Below are 20450 nucleotides of genomic sequence, written 5' to 3' on the forward strand. Positions count from 1 at the left end.
GTTGTATATAATTCATCTAAGTTGATGAACATTTTATTTCTGTGGCTCTCTTACGAACCTTTCCCCCTGATGACGATATACCTATACAGGAAAAAGGTTATCTTCACAAATTTGGCAAATTTCTAACTTAAGGTTCTTTTCTAACTTAAGACCTCACACCTTGCAGTACTGAGTGACTGTACTCATAAGTAACATTTACATAGTGCTTTATTTTCATAAGTGTCTTATACAATGAATGGTCTTTTTTGATGCTGCAGCAGTGAACTCCACAGAATAAAAGTGACGCCCTATTTATTCCCCAGTCATGTCAGGTTAATAAACACATCAAGCTTCACCTACTTTAGTTCACACTTTTCTTCTTCAGCATCTGCCCAGGAATAGGTGCTAATAAATCGATGTAATGAGGGGCGGTGTTCACTCTGCTTTGACCCCAAAATACGCCTAAATAAAGATGATTATAGCCACTTATCAAATCAAATACTTGTGTAGCCATTACCAATTTATTTCCCACTACTTAAATCAATACAGAAGCAATATGTTCTTATTTTTTCTTTAGCATATTCATGTAATGCTTAACTCATGAAAACAATTTCACGATCATATGCCAATTTTTATAACTTCTGCATATACTCCATACAAAACAAATGTTACTATATTGCTTATTTCAAACATTTACTTTACCCAAATTGTAAAATAATAAGGTTCCCAAAGATGCATCATAAAATTATACTTACCAACTGCTTGACCTCCTACTAAATCGCTCATTATTTTCCATCCCAGCCAACTTTAAAGTTCAGACATTAAGGAAATAATAAAATACAAATTTAGTGAAGTTGGTAGGTACTTTTGTGATATGAAAATTAATTTGCTTCTAAGAACACTTAGGAATTTGCTTACCATTCCCGCATTTCCAATATTTCTGGGCAAAGAGGCAATGGTCACTCTTCGAAGAGAAGATGGCTACCCAAAGGGAGGAAATGTACATTTAGAAAACTCTAAATATTTTATCTTTGTATGAAACACTGATGGATATTCTTGTGTGTACACTGACCATTGCTGAGTTAAACAGGAGACATATTTTCAAGGTTTTTGTTATGGCCAAATTTCCTTCCAGAAATATTCTGCCAGTTTATATTCCACCTTCTCCAACACTGGATAATTTTTGCCAATCAAGTAAGGAATACAAGGTTTTCTGTTTAGGTTTATAGTAACACTGAACACCATTTTTCTATGTTGAATAACTATGTATCTGATCTGAGAACCACCTGTTTATGATTTTTGCTCATATTAATTTTGCTAAAGATACTTCTTGGCAAAAACCATTTTTGTAGTTAATGCAGCCAAATCTTTTCATCTTTTCCTCACTTTTGCTGCCATTTCTTTTATGCTTTGAAAAATTTCCCCAAATCAAGAGGAGATAAATATGCATCTATTTAAGAGCTTTCTTTTTTCATGGTTTCATTTTTTTCCATCTAACACATATAAGGATAAGTATGACATTTTAATGAATGGATGTTGTTTATACCTTAGCCTTGAGATTTACATAGGAAAATGTTATGTCATATTTTGTGACTCTTAAAGTTGAAATAAGTGGGACTACAGGAAATAAAAATATGGTAAATGTAGGAAATAAATGAGAATTTTTATGTGAATTCTTTTCTCAAACTATCATCCCTAATTTAATTTTATAGGTTAGCTGAACATCAAGCAAATTAAACTGTGGTCCAGGAATCTGGGTTCTAATCATGGTTCTATCACTACAGGATCATAACTAAACAAATAATTTCTGTGAAAGTGCTTTGGTTCATCTGTGCAAAAGATCAATTTAGATGGAGTGATTTTTAAACTCACTTGCTCAAAAATTCTGTGAAATCCTGATTTTTAAACTGACAAAAACTGCTGGTTGACTTTCAATATCCCATTTTCCAACCCTCCCTCCTCCTTTTTTTAGTAACGGACCTCTTGATTTTCAGTTGCACATAGAGTCTCCAGAATAAAAGCTCTGTTGTCATCTTGTTTCCAAGCAAAAATGAAAAGAGAAATGTTATCTGGGACTTCTAGGGAGTGTCTTTAGAGAGAGAGAGAACCCCTGTTTCCCTTATTCTTTTTTCTTGGAATATGGCACAATATATTGAGTAATGACCAGGACTTGGTACTCAGAACTGACAAAGCTATCTTAGACGATGAGGTGGAAGCAAAGCTCTGAGGGTGATGATTCAGTAAGAGGGAAGGAGACTGGGCCCTAAACATTTTGTGAAGCTGCTCAGCCGCTTTTAGACTGCTTATTCCCAATTCTGGTTTCACATGAAAGAGAAACTGTTGTTACACTGACTTTCTTCTCACTGCAGGCAAACTTAGTGCGTGTGCATGCTCAGTCGTGTCCCACTCTTTGTGACCTTATGGACTGTAGCCCACCAGGCTCCTCTGTCCATGGAATTTTCTAGGCAAGAATACTGGAGTGGGCTGCCACTTTCTTACTCCAGGGGATCTTTCAGGGATGGAACTGGTGTCTCTTGAGTCTCCTGCACTGGCAGGTGGGTTCATTACCAAGTGCACCACCTGGGAAGCCTTGTTACATACAATTATTGTAAGAAGTATAAAAGCATATACATAAACGCACACTGCGTATAACATATAGGGCTTAAAATCATTGTTGCTTTATGATTTACATTTAAAGCCATGTTACTTCAAAAATATTTTTAAATCATCTCATCTGTAACATTTGATAGACATTTGTTAAGTGAATTGGTAATTACCTTCGAGTTTACAGAAGATGAACGTTTTTTAGTTTGGCAGTCATCTGAAAGGGAAAACACATTTGCATATTTTTTGAATTAACATATGCAATTGAACATAATGGTCTTAATTCCTTATAAAGAAAAGTAATAGTCGGAAACTATTTAGGAACCTAGCGACTACTGAACAATGCAAATATCTAGTTGTCATTTATTTGGTGATTCTAAACAATATCTGAACCAATGAAATACAGTCCTCTGTGTCACTGCCACAATGCCTGTCTGGGACAGATAGGGCACAAAATGAATGTATGCTGAAGAAATGAGCCCAAAATTACAGATCAGAAGATCACCAAACATTATTACTTTTACAAGACAGAGAACATATCATTAAAATGAATATTCTGCTTATGAACATTTATATTATCTATTTAAAATAAAATTATTACAAGGTATATATAGGCCTTCTGTTGAGACACTTTGCATGTTCTCAGTAGTCTATTTCCCAAGACACTCACCAAGACACCATTCTGCCATGGTCATTCCTTCTTCGAGGGATACAAAACCACTGTTGATGAAAGTGGTTCATTTATACTATGGGGCCTTGTTTTATGCATGGAGAGAGCCAGTTCCTAAGTAGGACAACACTGGGGTCAACTCAATGAGTTGGATTAAATATACTCTCTCATATCAACAATTTAATGAATTTTTGGTGTCTACCATAAAATACTTGTCTCCTAATTTGTATGCTGACATCTTACTTTGGGCTATATAAATAACAGGCATGAGTTACTTCTTATATTATTTTATATATTATATCCTTTTTATATTCGTCTAAAACAACCTTAACATAAAGGGTGTTGTACTAAAGACAGTGTATAATAAGAATTAGTAAGAGAGAATGAAAGAGGAGAATGTTAGAAAAATGTAACTATTATCTTAAACTTTTATTACCTTCATCTTCAAGAGGGTTAAAAGACCTTTCATTTTGCAAAAGAACCTGTTTCAGTTCTTCTAATTCAGCATGCTCTTTGGCATACATCCTCTTCAGATTTTCTACATGCTGAATCATCACTTCAACTGCTTTACTAACCCGGCTTTCCTAGCAGGAAAAAAAAAAAAAAAGAACAAATTTACATAGAAAATACTATCCTTAATACCCAGTTAAAAGATACATGCTCTTGTCTTCATCCCAGACATAACTCCCACTAAAGTGATGATGAAAGTTTTTTTGTTGTTATGTTTTAAAGGCATGGATGTAAAAGGGTAAAGGCTTCCCAGGTGTTGCTAGTGGTAAAGAACCTACCTGCCAATGCATGAAACATAAAGAGACCCTGGGTCAGGAAGGTGCCCTGGAGGAGGGCACAACAACCCACTCCAGTATTCTTGCCTAGAGAATCCCTTGGACAGGGGAACCTGGTGGGCCACATTCCATAGGGTTGCAAAGAGTTGGACATGACTGAGCAACTTAGCAGGCAGGCATACAAGGGTAATCAGAATCGAAGAGGATAGAATAGCAACCAAATTCTGAACACTTGCCAAGTAGACAGACTAGTGGTAAATGACAAAGACCTGAAAAGCTAAACCTTAAAAAACAAAAAAGTAAGAAAAGTCTGGAAGAAACCTGGGTTGAATCACAGAAATCCACAAATGCCCAAGAATTAATGGTATGTCTGGAATTAAGCTTGGAGGTAAAACACACACAGAGTTGAAAATCTGTATAAAAAGCAATTAGATCCACAGATCCCCTCTGTTACTCAGGTCAGCTGAGCCCCTCTACCATTTTGGGGAAAGGCTAAAAATGGTGGATATCTGGAGAGATTTGAACAGAGGGTCTGTGGATTGAGCAGTAACAGTTGATGGTGAATGGATCCTACAGAAAAAAATAGATTTAAGCAAAAGTCTGTTGTTGGTCAGTCCCTAAGTCATGTCTGACTCTTTATGACTCCATGGACTGCAGCATGCCAGGTTCCTCTGTCTACTATCTCCCAGAGTTTGCTCAAATTCACGTCCACTGAGTTGGTGATGCTATCTAACCATCTCATCCTCTGTTGCCTCCTCCTCCTCCTGCCCTCAATCTTTGCCATCATCCAGGTCTTTTCCAATGAGTTAGCTTTGCATCAGGTGGCCAAAGTATTGGAGCTTCAGCATCAGTCCTTCCAATGAATATTCAGGGTTGATTTCCTTTAGGATTGCCTGGTTGACCTCCTTGCTGTCCAAGGGACTCTCAAGAGTCTTCTTCAGCACCACAGTTTGAAAGCATCAATTCTCTGGCACTCAGCCTTATTTATGGTCCAGCTCTCACATTCACACGTGACTACTGGAAAAACCATAGCTTTGACTATACAGACCTTGGTCACCAAAGGGATGTCTGCTTTTTTATATACTATCTGAGTTTGTCATAGCTTTCCTTCCAATGGGCAAGTGTCTTAATTTCATGGCTACAGTCACTGTCGGCAGTGATTTTGAAGCCTAGGAAAATAAATTCTATCTCTGCTTCCACTTTTTCCCCATCTATTTGCTATGAAGTGACGGGACCAGATGTCATAATTTTAGTTTTTTTGGGGTTGAGTTTCAAGTGAGCCTTTTCACTCTCCTCTTTCACCCTCATCAAGAATCTCCTTAGTTCTTCTTCACTTTCTGCCATTAGAGTGGTATCATCTGCATAGCTGAGGTTGTTGATATTTCTCCTGGCAATCTTGATTCCAGCTTGACTCATCCAGCCCAGCAACTTCACTTGATGTACTCTGCATATAAGTTAAATAAGCAGGGTGACAATAGGCTTTCCTAATTTTGAACAAGTCAGCTGCTCCATGTCCAGTTCCAACTGCCACTTCTTGACCTACATACAGGTTTCTCAGGAGACAGATAAGGTGATCTGGTACTTCCATGTCTTTAAGAATTTTCCACAGTTTGTTGTGATCCACACAGTCAAAGGCTTTAGCATAGTCAGTGAAGCAGAAGTAGGTGCCTTTATTAAATTCCCTTACTTTCTGCATGATCCAGTGAATGTCAGCAATTTGATCTCTGGTTCCTCTGCCTTTTCTAACCCAGCTTGTACAATTGGAAGTTCTCATTCACATACTGCTGAAACTGAATTTGAAGGATTTTGAGCATAATCTTATTAGCATGTGAAAGGAGCACAACTGTACAATAGTTTGGACATTATTTGGCATCGCCCTTCTTTGGGATTGGAACAAAAATTGACCTTTTCCACTTCCGTGGCTGTTGCTGATACATGCTGAATATTAAGATACAAAGCCTTATTCTTCTTCTAACTACCAAACACTGGTAGCCAGGATTATACTCTCAAGATAGGCAGTTGAAATTTTCTTTGAGGAATCTTAACACTGCAGGATGAAAGTCTTAAAACTATTGGCATTAAGAGGATGCTGGTGAAACCTCCTAGCTTGTGTGAACCTCAGAACCAGGAAAAAGCTTCCCCGCCTAACACATCCCGAGTTCTCAATCAGTTAATGGGACTAGTTAATGGATCATCACTAGTCAGAGGCAAGCCTCTAACCTCAGAAAAGAAAATAAAAATACAGGGGGAAAAAACAAGCTGAAAGAAATAAACTACAGAAAAATGAAAACTTCAAGGAAGCTATCAATATCTTCAGAGAAGAATAAGCATTACATTTGTGAAATAGGAACAAGATATAAAAACGTGGGCTGGTGCACTGGGATGACCCAGAGGGATGGTACAGGGAGGGAGGAGGGAAGGGGGTTCAGGATGGGGAACGCATGTATACCTGTGGTGGATTCATGTTGATGTATGGCAAAACCAATACAATATTGTACAGTAATTAGCCTCCAATAAAAATAAATAAATTTATATTTTAAAAAAAGAAGCACAGGGCAGAATAGAATAGAGAATATAAAAGTGCATCTTCTTCTCTAAAGATTAAAAAAAAGTTAGGATCTGAGAATTTTAAAAGCCTGGAAGTTAGAAATATAACAAAAATACATAACTGAAGAGAAGAGTCTCAAGATAAAGTTGAGGAAACTTCTCTGAAACTAGAGCAAAAAGACTAAAAGGTAGAAAAGAGAAGAGAAAGGACCAGTTCAGGAGATCCCACAGCCAAAAAACAGGAATGCAAGTATAGAAGATGTAGAAACAGTTCACAAGGTGTAGAAAAGGAAATAGTTCAAGAAAATCTCTGAACTCAAGGCATAACTTGTCAATTTATGTCCACTCAGGACCTAAAATAGTGGCTGAAAATAAACCCATGCCAGGGAAGGACAGTAGAGGTAAGAGAATATTCTAAAAGCTTCTAGAAAGTAAAAATATGTTATAAATAAAAGCTCAAGAGTCAGAATGGCATCAAAATTTGATACCAACACCAGAAGCTAAGAAGAAAAGGAGGCAGTGCAAGAAAAATTCTAAAGGAAATGATTTCTAACCTAAAATCCTTTACCCAGCTAGTGTAAAGATGCGTAAGAATGGATACTTGAATTTTCAGTTATATAACATCTCAAAAAGTTTACCTCCCAGGCATTCTTTTTCTTGGAAAGTTACTGGGTGAGATGTTCCATCAAAATAAAGAAAAATAAACCAACAAAGAAGAAGGCATGGGTTCAGGAAATGGAGTTTAACTCAAAAGAGAAGTGAAAGAAGTCTTCATTTAAGAATTTGCTTCCCACATGGCATAGTGGTAAAGAATCTGCCTGCCAATGCAGGAGATACAAGAGATGCAGGTTTCATCCCTGGGATCAGGGAGATTCCCTGGAGTAGGAAATGGCAACCCACTCCAGTGTTCTCAGCAGGAAAATCCCATGGACAGAGGAGTGTGGTGGGCTGCAGTCCACAGGGTCGCAAAGAGTCGTACACAACTGAGCAAGCGCGCACACGCGCACACACACACACACACACACACACACACACACACACACACACACACGCCAGTTGAGACTGACAGGTCAAAAGTCCCTGGAAGCAACAACTCAAAGAAAAAATTGACAGACTATCTGATGAATGTGTATCTATTGTGAAATCTAGACTCTACTGAGAGGTTAAGAATAAATTAGAGATAAGTAAACAGACAACTAAGCATAACAATCATGGCAAAGTAAAATTATTAACTCCAAAAAGAACATAAACATTGTGCAAAGAAGGAAAAATCATAAAAGACTACTTGTATCTGCTATGAATAGAACTTACATGGGCATAATAATTTTTACTGATAATATAGATCTAATATCATTTATCTCCTTTTAAAAATTAAAATTGTTTATATTATGATAATTTCCACAGACACAAAAAATACATAATAGATCCACATACATCCATCAATCAGTTTCAAGAACTGTCAACATTTTGGCATGTAAGTTTCATCTCAAAGTTTGAATGCTATTTTTTAAAGTACAGGTGACAGACATCATATTATTTAACTCTTAAACATTTTAATAAGTATCTGAAAAATGGGAGTATATTTCCTTAAATAATAATACCATGATCACTTCTAACAACATAAACAGAAACACCTTAATATCATCTAATTCATATTCAAATTTCCCTGTCTCAAAAACATCTATTTACAGTTTTATTTGAACTGGAACCTGACAAAATATATATTTATTGTATTTTTTCTTTTTTTATACTAGTGTATAATTTACAATATAAAATTCAATATTTTAAAGTGAACAATTTGGTGACATTTAGTATGGCACCCCACTCCAGTACCCTTGCCTGGAAAATCCCATGGACGGAGGAGCCTGGTAGGCTGCAGTCTATGGGGTCGCTAAGAGTCGGGCATGACTGAGTGACTTCACTTTCACTTTTCACTTTCATGCATTGGAAAAGGAAATGGCAACCACTCCAGTGTTCTTGCCTGGAGAATCCCAGGGATGAGGGAGCCTGCTGGGCTGCCGTCTATGGGGTTGCACAGAGTTGGCCACAATTGAAGTGACTTAGCAGCAGCAGCAGTACATTCACAATACCATTTCTACCTAGTCCCCATTTTCATCATCCCAAAATAAAACCCCATACTTACGAAGCAGTTACTTCCTACTCACCTCCTTACCCTAGAAGCTAGCAAACACCAATCTTCTACATTTCCCTAAAGATTTATTCACTCTAGATACTATATATAAACACAATCACACAACATGTGACCTTTGTGTCTAGCATCTATAGCATAAAATTTACCAGATTCAGCTACACTGTAGCATGTATCAGCACTTCATTCCTTTTAGTGGCTAAATATTATATTAATAATGCAACAATAATACTGCAGAAACCAACACAACATTGTAAAGCAATTTTTCTCCAATAAAAAAATAATATTGTAATTTCCCCACATCCTTGTCAACACTAGTTATTTTCCTTCTTCCTTCCTTTCTTTATCCTTGCAGCCCACTCCAGTACTCTTGCCTGGCAAATCCCAGGGATGGAGGAGCCTGGTAGGCTGCAGTCCATGGGGTTGCTAGGAGTCGGACACGACTGAGCGACTTCACTTTCACTTTTCACTTTCATGCACTGGAGAAGGAAATAGCAACCCACTCCAGTGTTCTTGCCTGGAGAATCCCAGGGACGGGGGAGCCTGGTGGGCTGCCGTCTCTGGGGTCACACAGAGCTGGACATGACTGAAGTGACTTAGCAGCAGCAGCAGCAGTGGGTGTGAAGTGGTGTATCAAAATGGCTTTGATTTTCAATTTGCTAACAATTAAGCATCTTCTCATGTGATTAATGGCCATTTGTATAATTTCTTTAGGGAAATGTCTATTCAAGTCTTTGCATTTTTTATTGGATTGCTTATCTTTCTGTTAAGTTGCGAGCATTCTTTACATATTCTGGATGTATGTGTATGTATGCTCATTCTCAGTCATGTACAACTCTTTGCATCCCCATGGATTGTAGCCTACCAGGCTCTTCTGTTCATGGAATTTTCCAGGCCAGAATACTGGCATGAATAGACTTTCCCTTCTCCAGGGTATCTTCCCAACCTGGGGATTGAACCCAGATCTCCCTCATTGCAGGTGGATTCTTTACCAGCTGAGCCAAAGGGAAGCCCAAGAATACTGGAGTGGGTAGCTTATCCCTTCTCCAGAAGATCTTCCTGACCTAGGAACTGAACCAGGGTCTTCTGCTTTGCAGGCAGATCTTTACGATCTGAGCTATCAGGGAAGCCCATATTCTGGAAACTAGATCCTTATTAGATATATGATCTTCAAATATTTTCTTCCCTTCCATCAGCAGTTTCTTTTTGGACATGTTAAGTTTAAGTTATCTATCAAACTTCCAAGTGGAAGTGCTATGTCAACAGTAGCAGATTCTAGTCTAAAACTCATGGCAGATGTTTAAGATAAGTGTGTGAATTGGGGAGTCATCAATTGACTAGATGGCATCCCACTCCAGTACTCTCGCCTGGAAGATCCCATGGACAGAGGAGCCTGGTAGGCTGCAGTCCATGGGGTTGTGAAGAGTTGGACATGACTGAGCGACTTCACTTTCACTTTTCACTTTGATGCACTGGAGAAGGAAATGGCAACCCACTCCAGTGTTCTTGCCTGGAGAATCCCAGGGACGGGGGAACCTGGTGGGCTGCCATCTCTGGGGTTGCACAGAGTCGGACACGACTGAAGTGACTTAGTAGCAGCAGCAGCAGCAGCAGTTGACTAGATGGGATAGTACCGGGACTGAGTGATGATGGAGACCAGACGTGTAAAGGTAAAGCCGTGGGGTCCATCAAGATTAATGAGCCTAGAAAGGTCCATGATGATTCATGATGTAGAGAAAAAACCAGGGGATTGTGGTACCTGGAAGCCAAATGTTAAGAGTGTTTCCAGGAGGAGGAAGAGCTTAGCCATGTTGAATATAGCAGACAGGTTAAGAAAAAAGAGTAGGTTAAGGCTGACTAGAGTAAATTTCAGAGATGACGGGAGGAGAGAAATTAGAAACAGTGAGTTCAGTTCTATTGGGGAAATTTGCTAAAAATGGGAACAGAGAAACAGGGTGGTAACCAAAGGACAAAGAATGAAAGATTTTTTGTGTTTGCTTACTGAACTGAACTTGTATTATTTTTCCTGTCTTAAAGTATTTAAGTATTTAAGTATTTGTGTGCTGATGAGAATGATTCAATAGAGTGGGGGAAAACTGGAGAGGAAAGACTGCAGGGAGAATTGTGGCCCAGAGTCTGAGCAAACTGAAAGGAACGGGCTCTTGCATAGAGGTGGGATGGTTAGCCTTGGATAGCAGAGAAAACTCATCTTTGGTACTAGGAAGGAAGGCAATGTTGAGTGTTTAGATGCTTGTAGGTTCAAAGCTTTTGGTAGATCCCTTCTGACTGTCTCAAATTTCCTATTGAATTAGGAAGCAAAGTCATCATTTGGCAGAGAAGATAGGAGAGGACAGGATGGGGATTTCAGGGGAAAGGGAAAGTATGAAATTGATATATAGAAGAGAAACAGGGTGAATGATGGGAATCCCAAGGACCACTTAAGATTTGTGATGAATTTCAAGAGAAAGCAGTCAGCATAAGGGTGTGAGGTTTTCCAGCTATGCAGGCATGAGCAGGAAAAGAAGTGTATTAAACAAGACTGTAGATTTTCTAAATGAATAAAATGAGAGAGGTAAAAGTGTTGAGAGTTCATGAAAGAGAGTGAATATAGTGTTTGACCATGGAATTTAAGCTTGGTCAGGAAAGAAGAGAGATCAACAATAAAGTGAGAGACGCTTTAGGTGTGAGGAAGGAGAGATTGATAAAAGAACTAAATATTCATCTTCATAGTAAGAAACAAAAAAATATCTGAAACTGTAAATAAATCACTAAGTGATAGTGTAGACATTATTTAGAGAGATGAATATAACACATCTGTTTAGGTATAGATTCAAAAATTTAAAATCTTTCCCAGAATTTCCCACAAAGAAATTTTGAAAAAAAAGAAATCTACTTCTCTCTGAATAAGAATGAGAAGATCCATAAACAAGGATCTTTATTGCTGCATTGTTTAAAAGCACAAAATACCAAAAATATTCTGAAATGATCAAATAGAGTACTTTCCTAGAAATACAATCCATAATGTTACAGATAATAAATCCTTTCAGTAATTTCATTGTAACTAGAGAAATGGAGACAAGTTACCTGATTAATGGCTCCCAACATCTCAGCCCTACTGGCCACTCGTGTTGTACACTGGCTGAGGAACGTTATACTCTTCTCCAGCTTCTTAATGATTTCCTGGGCCTGGCTGTCATCTTCACAAAGAGATGTTAGAGACTGCACAGAAAGTAACGTATTAGAAAGTATCAAACCCAAGAATTCAGCAAGTGATTCTAAATGCTGACTATGTTGTAAATTCAGGTGACTCTATTATCTCTGCAGAAGGTGAAAAGCAGCAGTAAAGACAAATAATGCTACTGAAATATTACGATCTTTGTTGGCTATCAAGTAGACCTATGGAGGTGTTCATAAAATCTGTTATACAATTTTGATCTCCTCCACTTCAAATTCCCAAATTTGCCACCCCTTCATGTGTGTTTATATCTTTCTTCTACAATTAATGGGATGGGATATAATTAATTGGCAGTGGTAAAGAAATTATTCCTATAAATAAATGCACTATATGAAGAACACAGTTTGAATTTTAAAGAAAAGTAGTGAAAATATACTCAAATTATATTTGACTCTGACCACTATATTTGCTGTTCCATTGATGACAAGGTGAGCCTCAGCTGGTTAGGTAAGTAGGCCTGTATTGCCTTGTGAATATTTATCTTAAACCTGTGCCATTGATCTAAGATGATGGCTTTCCTAAGGCTTTCCTAATGGAAAGCCGTTTGTCTCACTGTCCATACTAGTCAAATCAATTAACAAATCAATATAATCTCTATCAAAATCCCAGTGGATTTTTTTTTTTTTTGGCAGAAACAGAAAAACTCATCCTGAAATTCATATGGCATCTCAAAGGACTCTGAAGAGCAAAACAATTTTGAAAACAAAAGTACAAAGCTAAAGGTACCCCAGGTCTTGGTTTCAAAGTACATTACAAAGCTACAGTAACCGAAACAGTATGGTATTGGCATAAAGACAGACAAATAGAACAGAATAGCAAGCCCAGAAATAAACCTACACATGGTCAAATGGTCATATGGTCAAATGATCTTTGACAAGGGTGCCAAGACTACAAAATGGAGAAAGAATAGTCTCTTTAATAAATGATGCTGGAAAACTGCAAAACAGTAAAATTGGACTCTTATTTTACACTATATAAAAAAATCAATCCAAAATGGATTGAAGACCCCAAACTATATAGCGCCAGAAAATAGCTCTAGAAGAAAACCATAGAGGAAAAGCTTCCTGACAATGGAGTTGGCAATGATTTCTTGAATATGATGCCAAAAGCATGGACAACAAAAGCAAAAGTAGACAAAGAGCACTACATCAAACTTACAAACTTTTGTGCATCAAAGGACATAATCAACAGAATGAAGAGGCAACCCACGAAATGGGAGAAAATATTTGCAAATCATATCTATTACTTTAATTTTGGCAAAGGACTTGAACAGACATGCTCCAAAGATGATACACAAATGGCCTGTAAGCATATGAAAGATGCTTCAAATACTAATCATCAGAAATGCAAGTCAAAACCACAATGAGATATCATCTTGTACCTATTAGAACAGCTACTATCAGAAATCAGAAAATAACACGTTGGCCAAGATATAGAGAAATTGGAACCTTGGTACATTGTTAGTAGGACTATAAAATGGTGGAACCGCTGTGCAAAACAGTATGTTGGCGCCTCAAAAACTTAAGAAATGGAACTTGATATGATCCAGCAATCCAACATCTGGGCATATTTCTAAAGGAATTGAAAGCAGGGTCTTGAAGAGATATTTGCACACCAATATTCATAGCAAAAATGTTCAATGTTCACAACAGTCAAGAGGTGGAATCAACTCAAAGGTCCATCAATAAACAAATGGATAAACAAAATGTGGTCTGTGCATACAATGGAATATTTTATTCAGTTTTAAAGGAAGGAAATCCTGCCACATGCTACAACATGGATGAACTCTGAGGACATTAAGTTAAGAAAAATAAGCCAGTTACAAAAAGACAAATACTGTATGATTCCACTTACATAAGCTATCTAAAGTAGTCAAATTCACAGAAACAGAAAATAGGATGGTGATTACCAGGGGCTGAGAGAAGGAGAATGGGGAAGTAGTTTAAGGGACATAGAGTTTCAGTAAGCAAGATAAGAAAGTTCTGAAGCTCTGTTTCATAACAATGTGAATATACTCAACACTACTAACGTACACTTAAAATTGTTATTATGGTAAATTTTACATTATGTGTTTTTTAAACCACAATAAAAACAGAACATGGTTTCTTTACTTTTCTTTTTCAAAAACTAGCCATTTTAATTTTCCAACCCATCTGTTATGTATGGTGACTTCACAAAATAGGAGAATAGTAGCTATTACATTTCTGTGTACCTTCCAGAAGGGTCTGCCCATTATCTAACAAGACTGAAATCAGTCACCATCCTCTTTTCTCAGTTAATTCAATGGAAATGTCCTTTGGATTATCTTCTTTGAAGCTTAAAATTGTTTTCTGCTTATTCTTCTACCTGAAATCTATTTGAAGATCTAGAGAGATGGCAGAAGATTCACATAACTGCTTTAAACACATTTGTTTTACTTTGTCTTACTGCTTACACCCTTCTATTGGTGAACCTTTTATCTTAGCTTGATTGTGACTTCTTACCTCCTATTTAATTCACATTTGAGTCAGACAGGGTTTGGTACCTGGTGACAGTTTTAGTTATACAAACAAACTCATGAAGTTTTGAAAACTATATTAATGATATAACAAACCTATAGTTCCCAAATGTTAGGGTTCTTACCTCTAACAGTTTTAAACAGTTAGTGATTTCTTTCTTCAAATTTTCTTCAGCCAAGTCACGGGATCTTTCTTCAAGCTTCACTCTTTTCTCCAAGGTGAACCAGTCACATTTAAATCCCAAAGATAATCTGAGAAATTCGGCCTATTGTCAAAATAATGTGAAGGAGAGGGGAGAACGTTGGATATAGTCAAATATGTTAGCTTAATACCAAATTACACTGAAGCATATCTTTCTCCTCCCAGTGACATAATGCTAGCATGCATGAGCTTTACCTGTACTTTGTCATGGCCAAGCCAAAAGACAACACACGTAGGACAGTTTATGCAAAAGCAAAGCATACAGGGACTGTAGGCAAGTGATTCTGAAACACTTTTTTTATTAAAGAAAAAAAAATTTGCATGAAACTTACCTCTACCTCCTTCTCATTAGCAGAAGTGCTACAGAATAAGAGAAAGAACTTAGTCAAACATAGTTCAACAGAAACAAAAAATGTGAGCGTGCTATAAGAGGAAGAACTTACTTGTCACTTTGTCTAAAGTTAACTGACTTCACAGGAACAGAGGAAAGAGCAGCACCTATTAAAGATGACAGAACAGTATTTGGTTAAAAAGGATTAATAGCTAAGGGCACATTCAACCAAATGTTGCTATGTCCTTGCTCCAATAAACAAAGGCATTTCATTGACATATGTCTGAGAAGCTTGCTAGCTAAAAATGCATGTGTGCATGCTCAGTCATATCTGACTCTTTGTGATCCCATGGACTGCAGCCCACCAGGCTTCTTTGTCCATGGGATTCTCCAGGCAAGAACACTGGAGTGGGTAGACGTTTCCTCTTCCAGGGGATCTCGCCAACCCAGGAACTGAACCTTTGTCTCCTGCATTGGCAGGCGGATCCTTTACCAGTGAGCCACCTGGGATGTCTCTCAGCTAATAATACATCTGCTTAAATATTAATATAAGATAATGTTGTGCTATGTTATGCTTTGGGGATTATGATGATGCTAAAATTACTGGCTCACATTTCAGCATGTGAATAGTCTTTGAAACCTGAAGATGTCTCAGAGTCAAGGGACAGCCCAGTTTGTTCTTTCTGTATTTGAATGTTTATTTAATTTGATTCCATGGTTAAATGCATACCTTCCTCTGGTACCCTGGTCCTCCTACATATCAAGGGTTTAAAAGCAGCAACAACAAGAAGAGTAATGATTCTAGTAGTAGTAATAATATTAATAGTATAATAATAATAATAGTAACAATAACAGTAAGAATAAACATGATTGTTGTTGTTCAGTGGCTGAGTCATGTCTGACTCGTTGCAACCCCATGGACTGCAGCACTCCAGGCTTCCCTATCCTTCACTATCTCCTTGAGTTTTCTCAAACTCATGTCCACTGAGTCAATGATGTTATCTCACCATCTCAACCTCTGTCACCCCGTTCTCCTCTTTCCTTCAATCTTTCCCAGCATCATGTGTTTTCCAATGAGTCAGCTCTTCGCATAAGGTAGCCAGTATAAATATGACATCCCAATCATTTCCCACAGGTTGACTACAGGCCAATCCCAGAATAAGACTCTTTACGCATATTAATGATACTTTTCACTATTTTGCAAAGAACACAATATTAGTTATTAACAGCGTTAGATTTAGAGTTGAAAAATCCTAGTTTAAATTCTAGCTTTTGTGGACAAAGAATGTCATGTCATTTCAGTAAACAAAAGATGTTGTTGCCATCAAGCCATCGGGGATTTAAGATGGAGAAAAGCAGGATATTGGCCCTAGACAGTTAAGGTGCATAACAAAGAAATGATTGTAATAAGTCCAGACTCTTGTATCTTCCCATGCACAGAAAAGTGCTAAATTCATTAACTTGAGATGTCTGGGGTTTTTTACAATTAGCAGTAGTCTTCGATGTTGGATGGCCTGGTGGTTTTTTGTTGTTTTGCTTTTTGGCAAAACTCCTATATATCCTGTCTCTTCCTTTACCTCTTTGGAGCAGTTCCTCAGAGCTGAGAAGCTATATCCCAGGCTTAAGTCCTTAATAAATCTACCAGAAAAAATGTAATTCTCAAAGTTTACGTTGTGCTTTTTTTTTTTTCAGTCAACACTTTGATCCTTATAACTAAGTTACTTGGAACAAGTAGTCACAACTTCATCAAACCATCCACAAAATAAGGATGATTTTTCTATAGTAGTTTTTATGAGAACTTTCATCAGGCACTTTTCTAAGTGCTTTTTACATCATTTACTCAATCCTCACAGCCAGCCTTCTGTGGTAGGTTCTCTTCTTACCTACAGTTTATATGCTATGAAACTGAATCACAGCTTACCTATTTCAAACAGGCATTGGGGAGAACTGAATGGAACTATGCACATAAGGAAATCTGCCTAGTACTTAGCACAGTCTATTCATAAAGGGTACATTGATTTTTGAAAGTGGAAGTCGCTCAGTCATGTCCAACTCTTTGTGACCCCATGGACTATACTGTCCATGGAATTCTCATGCCAGGATACTGGAGTGGGTAGTTATTCCCTTTTCCAGGGTAACTTCTCAACCCAGGGATTGAACCCAGGTCTGCCACATTGCAGGCAGATTCTTTACCAGCTGAGCCACCAGGGAAGCCCAAAAATACTGGAGTGGGTAGCCTCTCTCTTCTAAAGAGGATCTTCCTGACCCAGGAATCAAACAGGGGTCTCCTGCACTGCAGGCAGATTCTTTACCAGCTGAGCTACCAAGGAAATGGCACCCTACTCCAGTATTCTTGCCTGGAGAATCCCATGGACAGAGGAGCCTGGGGGTCTACAGTCCATGGGGTCGCAAGAGTCAGACACGACTGAGCGACTAAATCACCACCACATTGTTTTTTACTCATCATTTCCACTTTGCAAATGAGGAAATTAAGACTCAGGTTAAACAACTTTCCAAAGTCACAGCAAGTAAGAGTGACTGAGCATAGTGTTTGATTTCCAAAGGTGGAACTCTATCCACTGTTCCATCCTAACAGGAAGATGGGGAGAGGAGCAAATGAAAACTCATTCTTTAAATACTGGCTTATTTGCTTTTAGATGGGACAATAAAAAAGATCTTAGATTAGAGCTGCTGAGAATTCACTACTAACATTGGCACTTCTAAAATATTTATTTATTTGGCTACATGGTGTATTAGTGGCAGCACACAGGATCTGCGATCTTCCCTAAGGCATGCAGTATGTTTAGCTGAGGCATGTAAACTCTTAGCTGTGCCATGTGGGATCTAGTTCCCTGACCAGGAATTGAACCCAGGCCCACTGCACTGGGAGTGTGGAGTTCTGGCCACTGATCTTCAGGGAAGTCCCAACATTGGCACAGCTTTTAGTTCACAATAGGGTACTAGTTATTACCAGACCTTTAGGCTTAACAGGCAATGCAATGTAAATATGGCATTCTGAAAACGATACAAATTGAATCAAAATTAGTTGTATTTGGCTGGTCTTATCTACAGATGCAGAGTTATAGGGGGCTTCCCAGGTGGCTCAGATGGTAAAGAATCTGCCTGCAATGCAGGAGACTCAGGTTCAGTCCCTGGGTCAGGAAGGTCCCCTGGAGAAGAAAATGGCAACCCACTCCAGTATTCTTGTCTGAAGAATCCCATGGACAGGGGAGCCTGGTAGGCTATAGTCCACAGGGTCACAAAGAGTTGGCTTGCCATTTCTTTACTGAAAAAGGTCTCTCCCGTAAAACCTACCAGCAGGGAATGAAAGTTAATACGCAGGGTTGGAAGAGAACATTCCTTACCTCCTGCAGCACATTCTTTTCTGTGCTCATCTATTGTTTCTGGTTCCTTTTTGGCTTCCTAAAAACATAAGGAGATTTTATTGCTGTACATAGAGTGGAAGTCCTTCGTATCCAATCATTTCTTGGCTTCCTGTCCTCTCCTGCCCTACCCTGTTCAAAAACAAAGTATGCCATGAACTGTGTTAGGGATTAAGAAAAGAGGACTGGCTCCAAGGGGGGTTCCAGTCTAGTTGAGGCATAAAAAAACCAGAAATACCTGAAAAGCTGCAAATGGGATACCAATTACCACAAAGAAGACTAGGATTAAGTGCCTGCCAAATGAGATACAAATATATGCTTTGCAAAGGGAGGAGAGAGACGTATGGCTTGAGAAGCATGGAATGTCTCCGCAGGCAAAGAACAAGTTGGAGCTTGAGGGAGAGGCGGGACTGAATGAATGAAAAGAGGGTGGTAATCTAGGACTTTCACACGCAGCATTCCAAATGGGTTGTTGGGGAAATTTTGACAAAATAACTGCTAAAAGGAGACTCAGATGTAGGGAACGGACATGTGGTACAGGGGTAGATGGGGAGAGTGGGACGACTTGGGAGATTAGGACTGACATATATGCAGTACCATGTGTAAAACAGATAGCCAGTGGAAGGAATCTGCTGTATAATACACGGAGCTTAACTCAGTGCTCTGTGATGACCTAGGAGGTGGGAGGGGAAGGAGTGGGAGGGAGGTCTAAGAGGGAAGGGATCTATGTATGTACACAGCTGATTCATTTTATTGTACAGCAGAAACTAATAGAACATTGTAAAGCAATTATACTTCAAAAAATATATATTGTGCTATGTTTGGCTTTTACTCCATCTGAATATACTCTACGGTCACTGACCAACTGTCCTACAAAGGCATCTACACAATAAGAATCACCATAACAGGAGTTGTACTCTACTGCCTGGGGAAATCTAAAAGAGAAGCTATAGGTTACAATTATTTTCAGATAATTATTATTTAACATTCTCAAAATTTTTCCATATTTCCTTATTTTGGCCAAGACAGATTTCCTTCGTAGGGCCCTGGATACCACATCATATCATTTTTGGACAACTGAAACTAAGATTTTGATAAAATATAACAAATGCAATAATGCAGGTAAAATACTGGATCATTTGTATCAATATTTACACAATCTTAATTTTGTTTAATCCTCTCTTAATTCTATGATGTCTTCCGGTCATGTCATTTTCCTCTTCTTCTGTGCTTCCTGGCTATGCTTCTTCTGGGAAGAGTTGGCCACTGTTGGACACTGTAGCAGAGTTGTTCCAGTTCTTCATTTCCCATTTGTGGTCTGTGAACTACTCTGCCCCTGCACCCAACACTCCTAGGAACGTGCCCTCCCCAGTTATCAGCGACCTCCCTACTGCCAAACCCAATGAATAATTTTCAGTCAGTATCTTACTTAAGCTCACTGTAGCATCTAAAATGATCTAGAATCCCCTCCTTGAAGGTTTTCAGTCCTTGGCTTCCCTTTCCTGATGTCCCCCAATCATTGCAATAGTTCCTTCTCCATCTCCTTTGCCACTGGCCTCTTCTTATTTGACATTGGAATCATCAAGAGTCCATTATCCTCTGTTCTCTCTCTCTGCCTGCTCTCCTTTCTGGGGAAATCTCATCCACATGCTTGGTTTTTTTGCTGGTAACTCACAAATATGTCTCTGTCCCCAGAGTCCTATTGATGAGTTTATGAATATAGCTTATCTATAAAATCTCCTTACAGGGTGTTGATGATATCACATATCAACCTGAAACTTGACTTATCTCAAATTAATTAAATTTACCCCACAAATTCTTCTTACTCTTTCCTATCCTCCTGTTGTTCTACTCATTCTGTAGGTTAAGCTGTAAACCTGAGTATTTACCTTTTCCCAGGCCCCTGATTACCAGTCACTATGTACTGTGAATGTTATTCTGTAAATATCTCTTAAATAAGTCTCATTTTCTTCATTATCACTAAATTCATACTATCTTCATATCTTGCCTGAATTATTCCAATAGCATTCTAACCAGTCCCCTACTTCCATTACTACATTTTCTAATC

The 20450-nt window shown here is 38.3% G+C and overlaps 1 protein-coding gene across 2 annotated transcripts in view; it reads right to left on the minus strand.

The window, feature by feature from the left end:
• The window catches only part of LRMP (lymphoid restricted membrane protein), a 54853-nt gene that overhangs the window by 3706 nt on the left and 30697 nt on the right, over positions 1-20450 (minus strand). For both annotated transcript variants that reach the window (XM_018048386.1, XM_018048387.1), the window contains 10 exons: positions 18365-18422; positions 15112-15166; positions 15001-15028; positions 14592-14732; positions 11819-11953; positions 3690-3837; positions 2757-2800; positions 898-960; positions 735-784; positions 340-441 (listed from right to left, as the gene is read on the minus strand). In XM_018048386.1, coding sequence (XP_017903875.1) covers positions 340-441; positions 735-784; positions 898-960; positions 2757-2800; positions 3690-3837; positions 11819-11953; positions 14592-14732; positions 15001-15028; positions 15112-15166; positions 18365-18422 — 824 coding nt within the window. The remainder of the gene's footprint in view (positions 1-339; positions 442-734; positions 785-897; positions 961-2756; positions 2801-3689; positions 3838-11818; positions 11954-14591; positions 14733-15000; positions 15029-15111; positions 15167-18364; positions 18423-20450) is intronic.

Source organism: Capra hircus, chromosome 5 (assembly GCF_001704415.2).
Source record: "Capra hircus breed San Clemente chromosome 5, ASM170441v1, whole genome shotgun sequence".
In the NCBI taxonomy this organism is placed as follows: Eukaryota; Metazoa; Chordata; class Mammalia; order Artiodactyla; family Bovidae; genus Capra; species Capra hircus.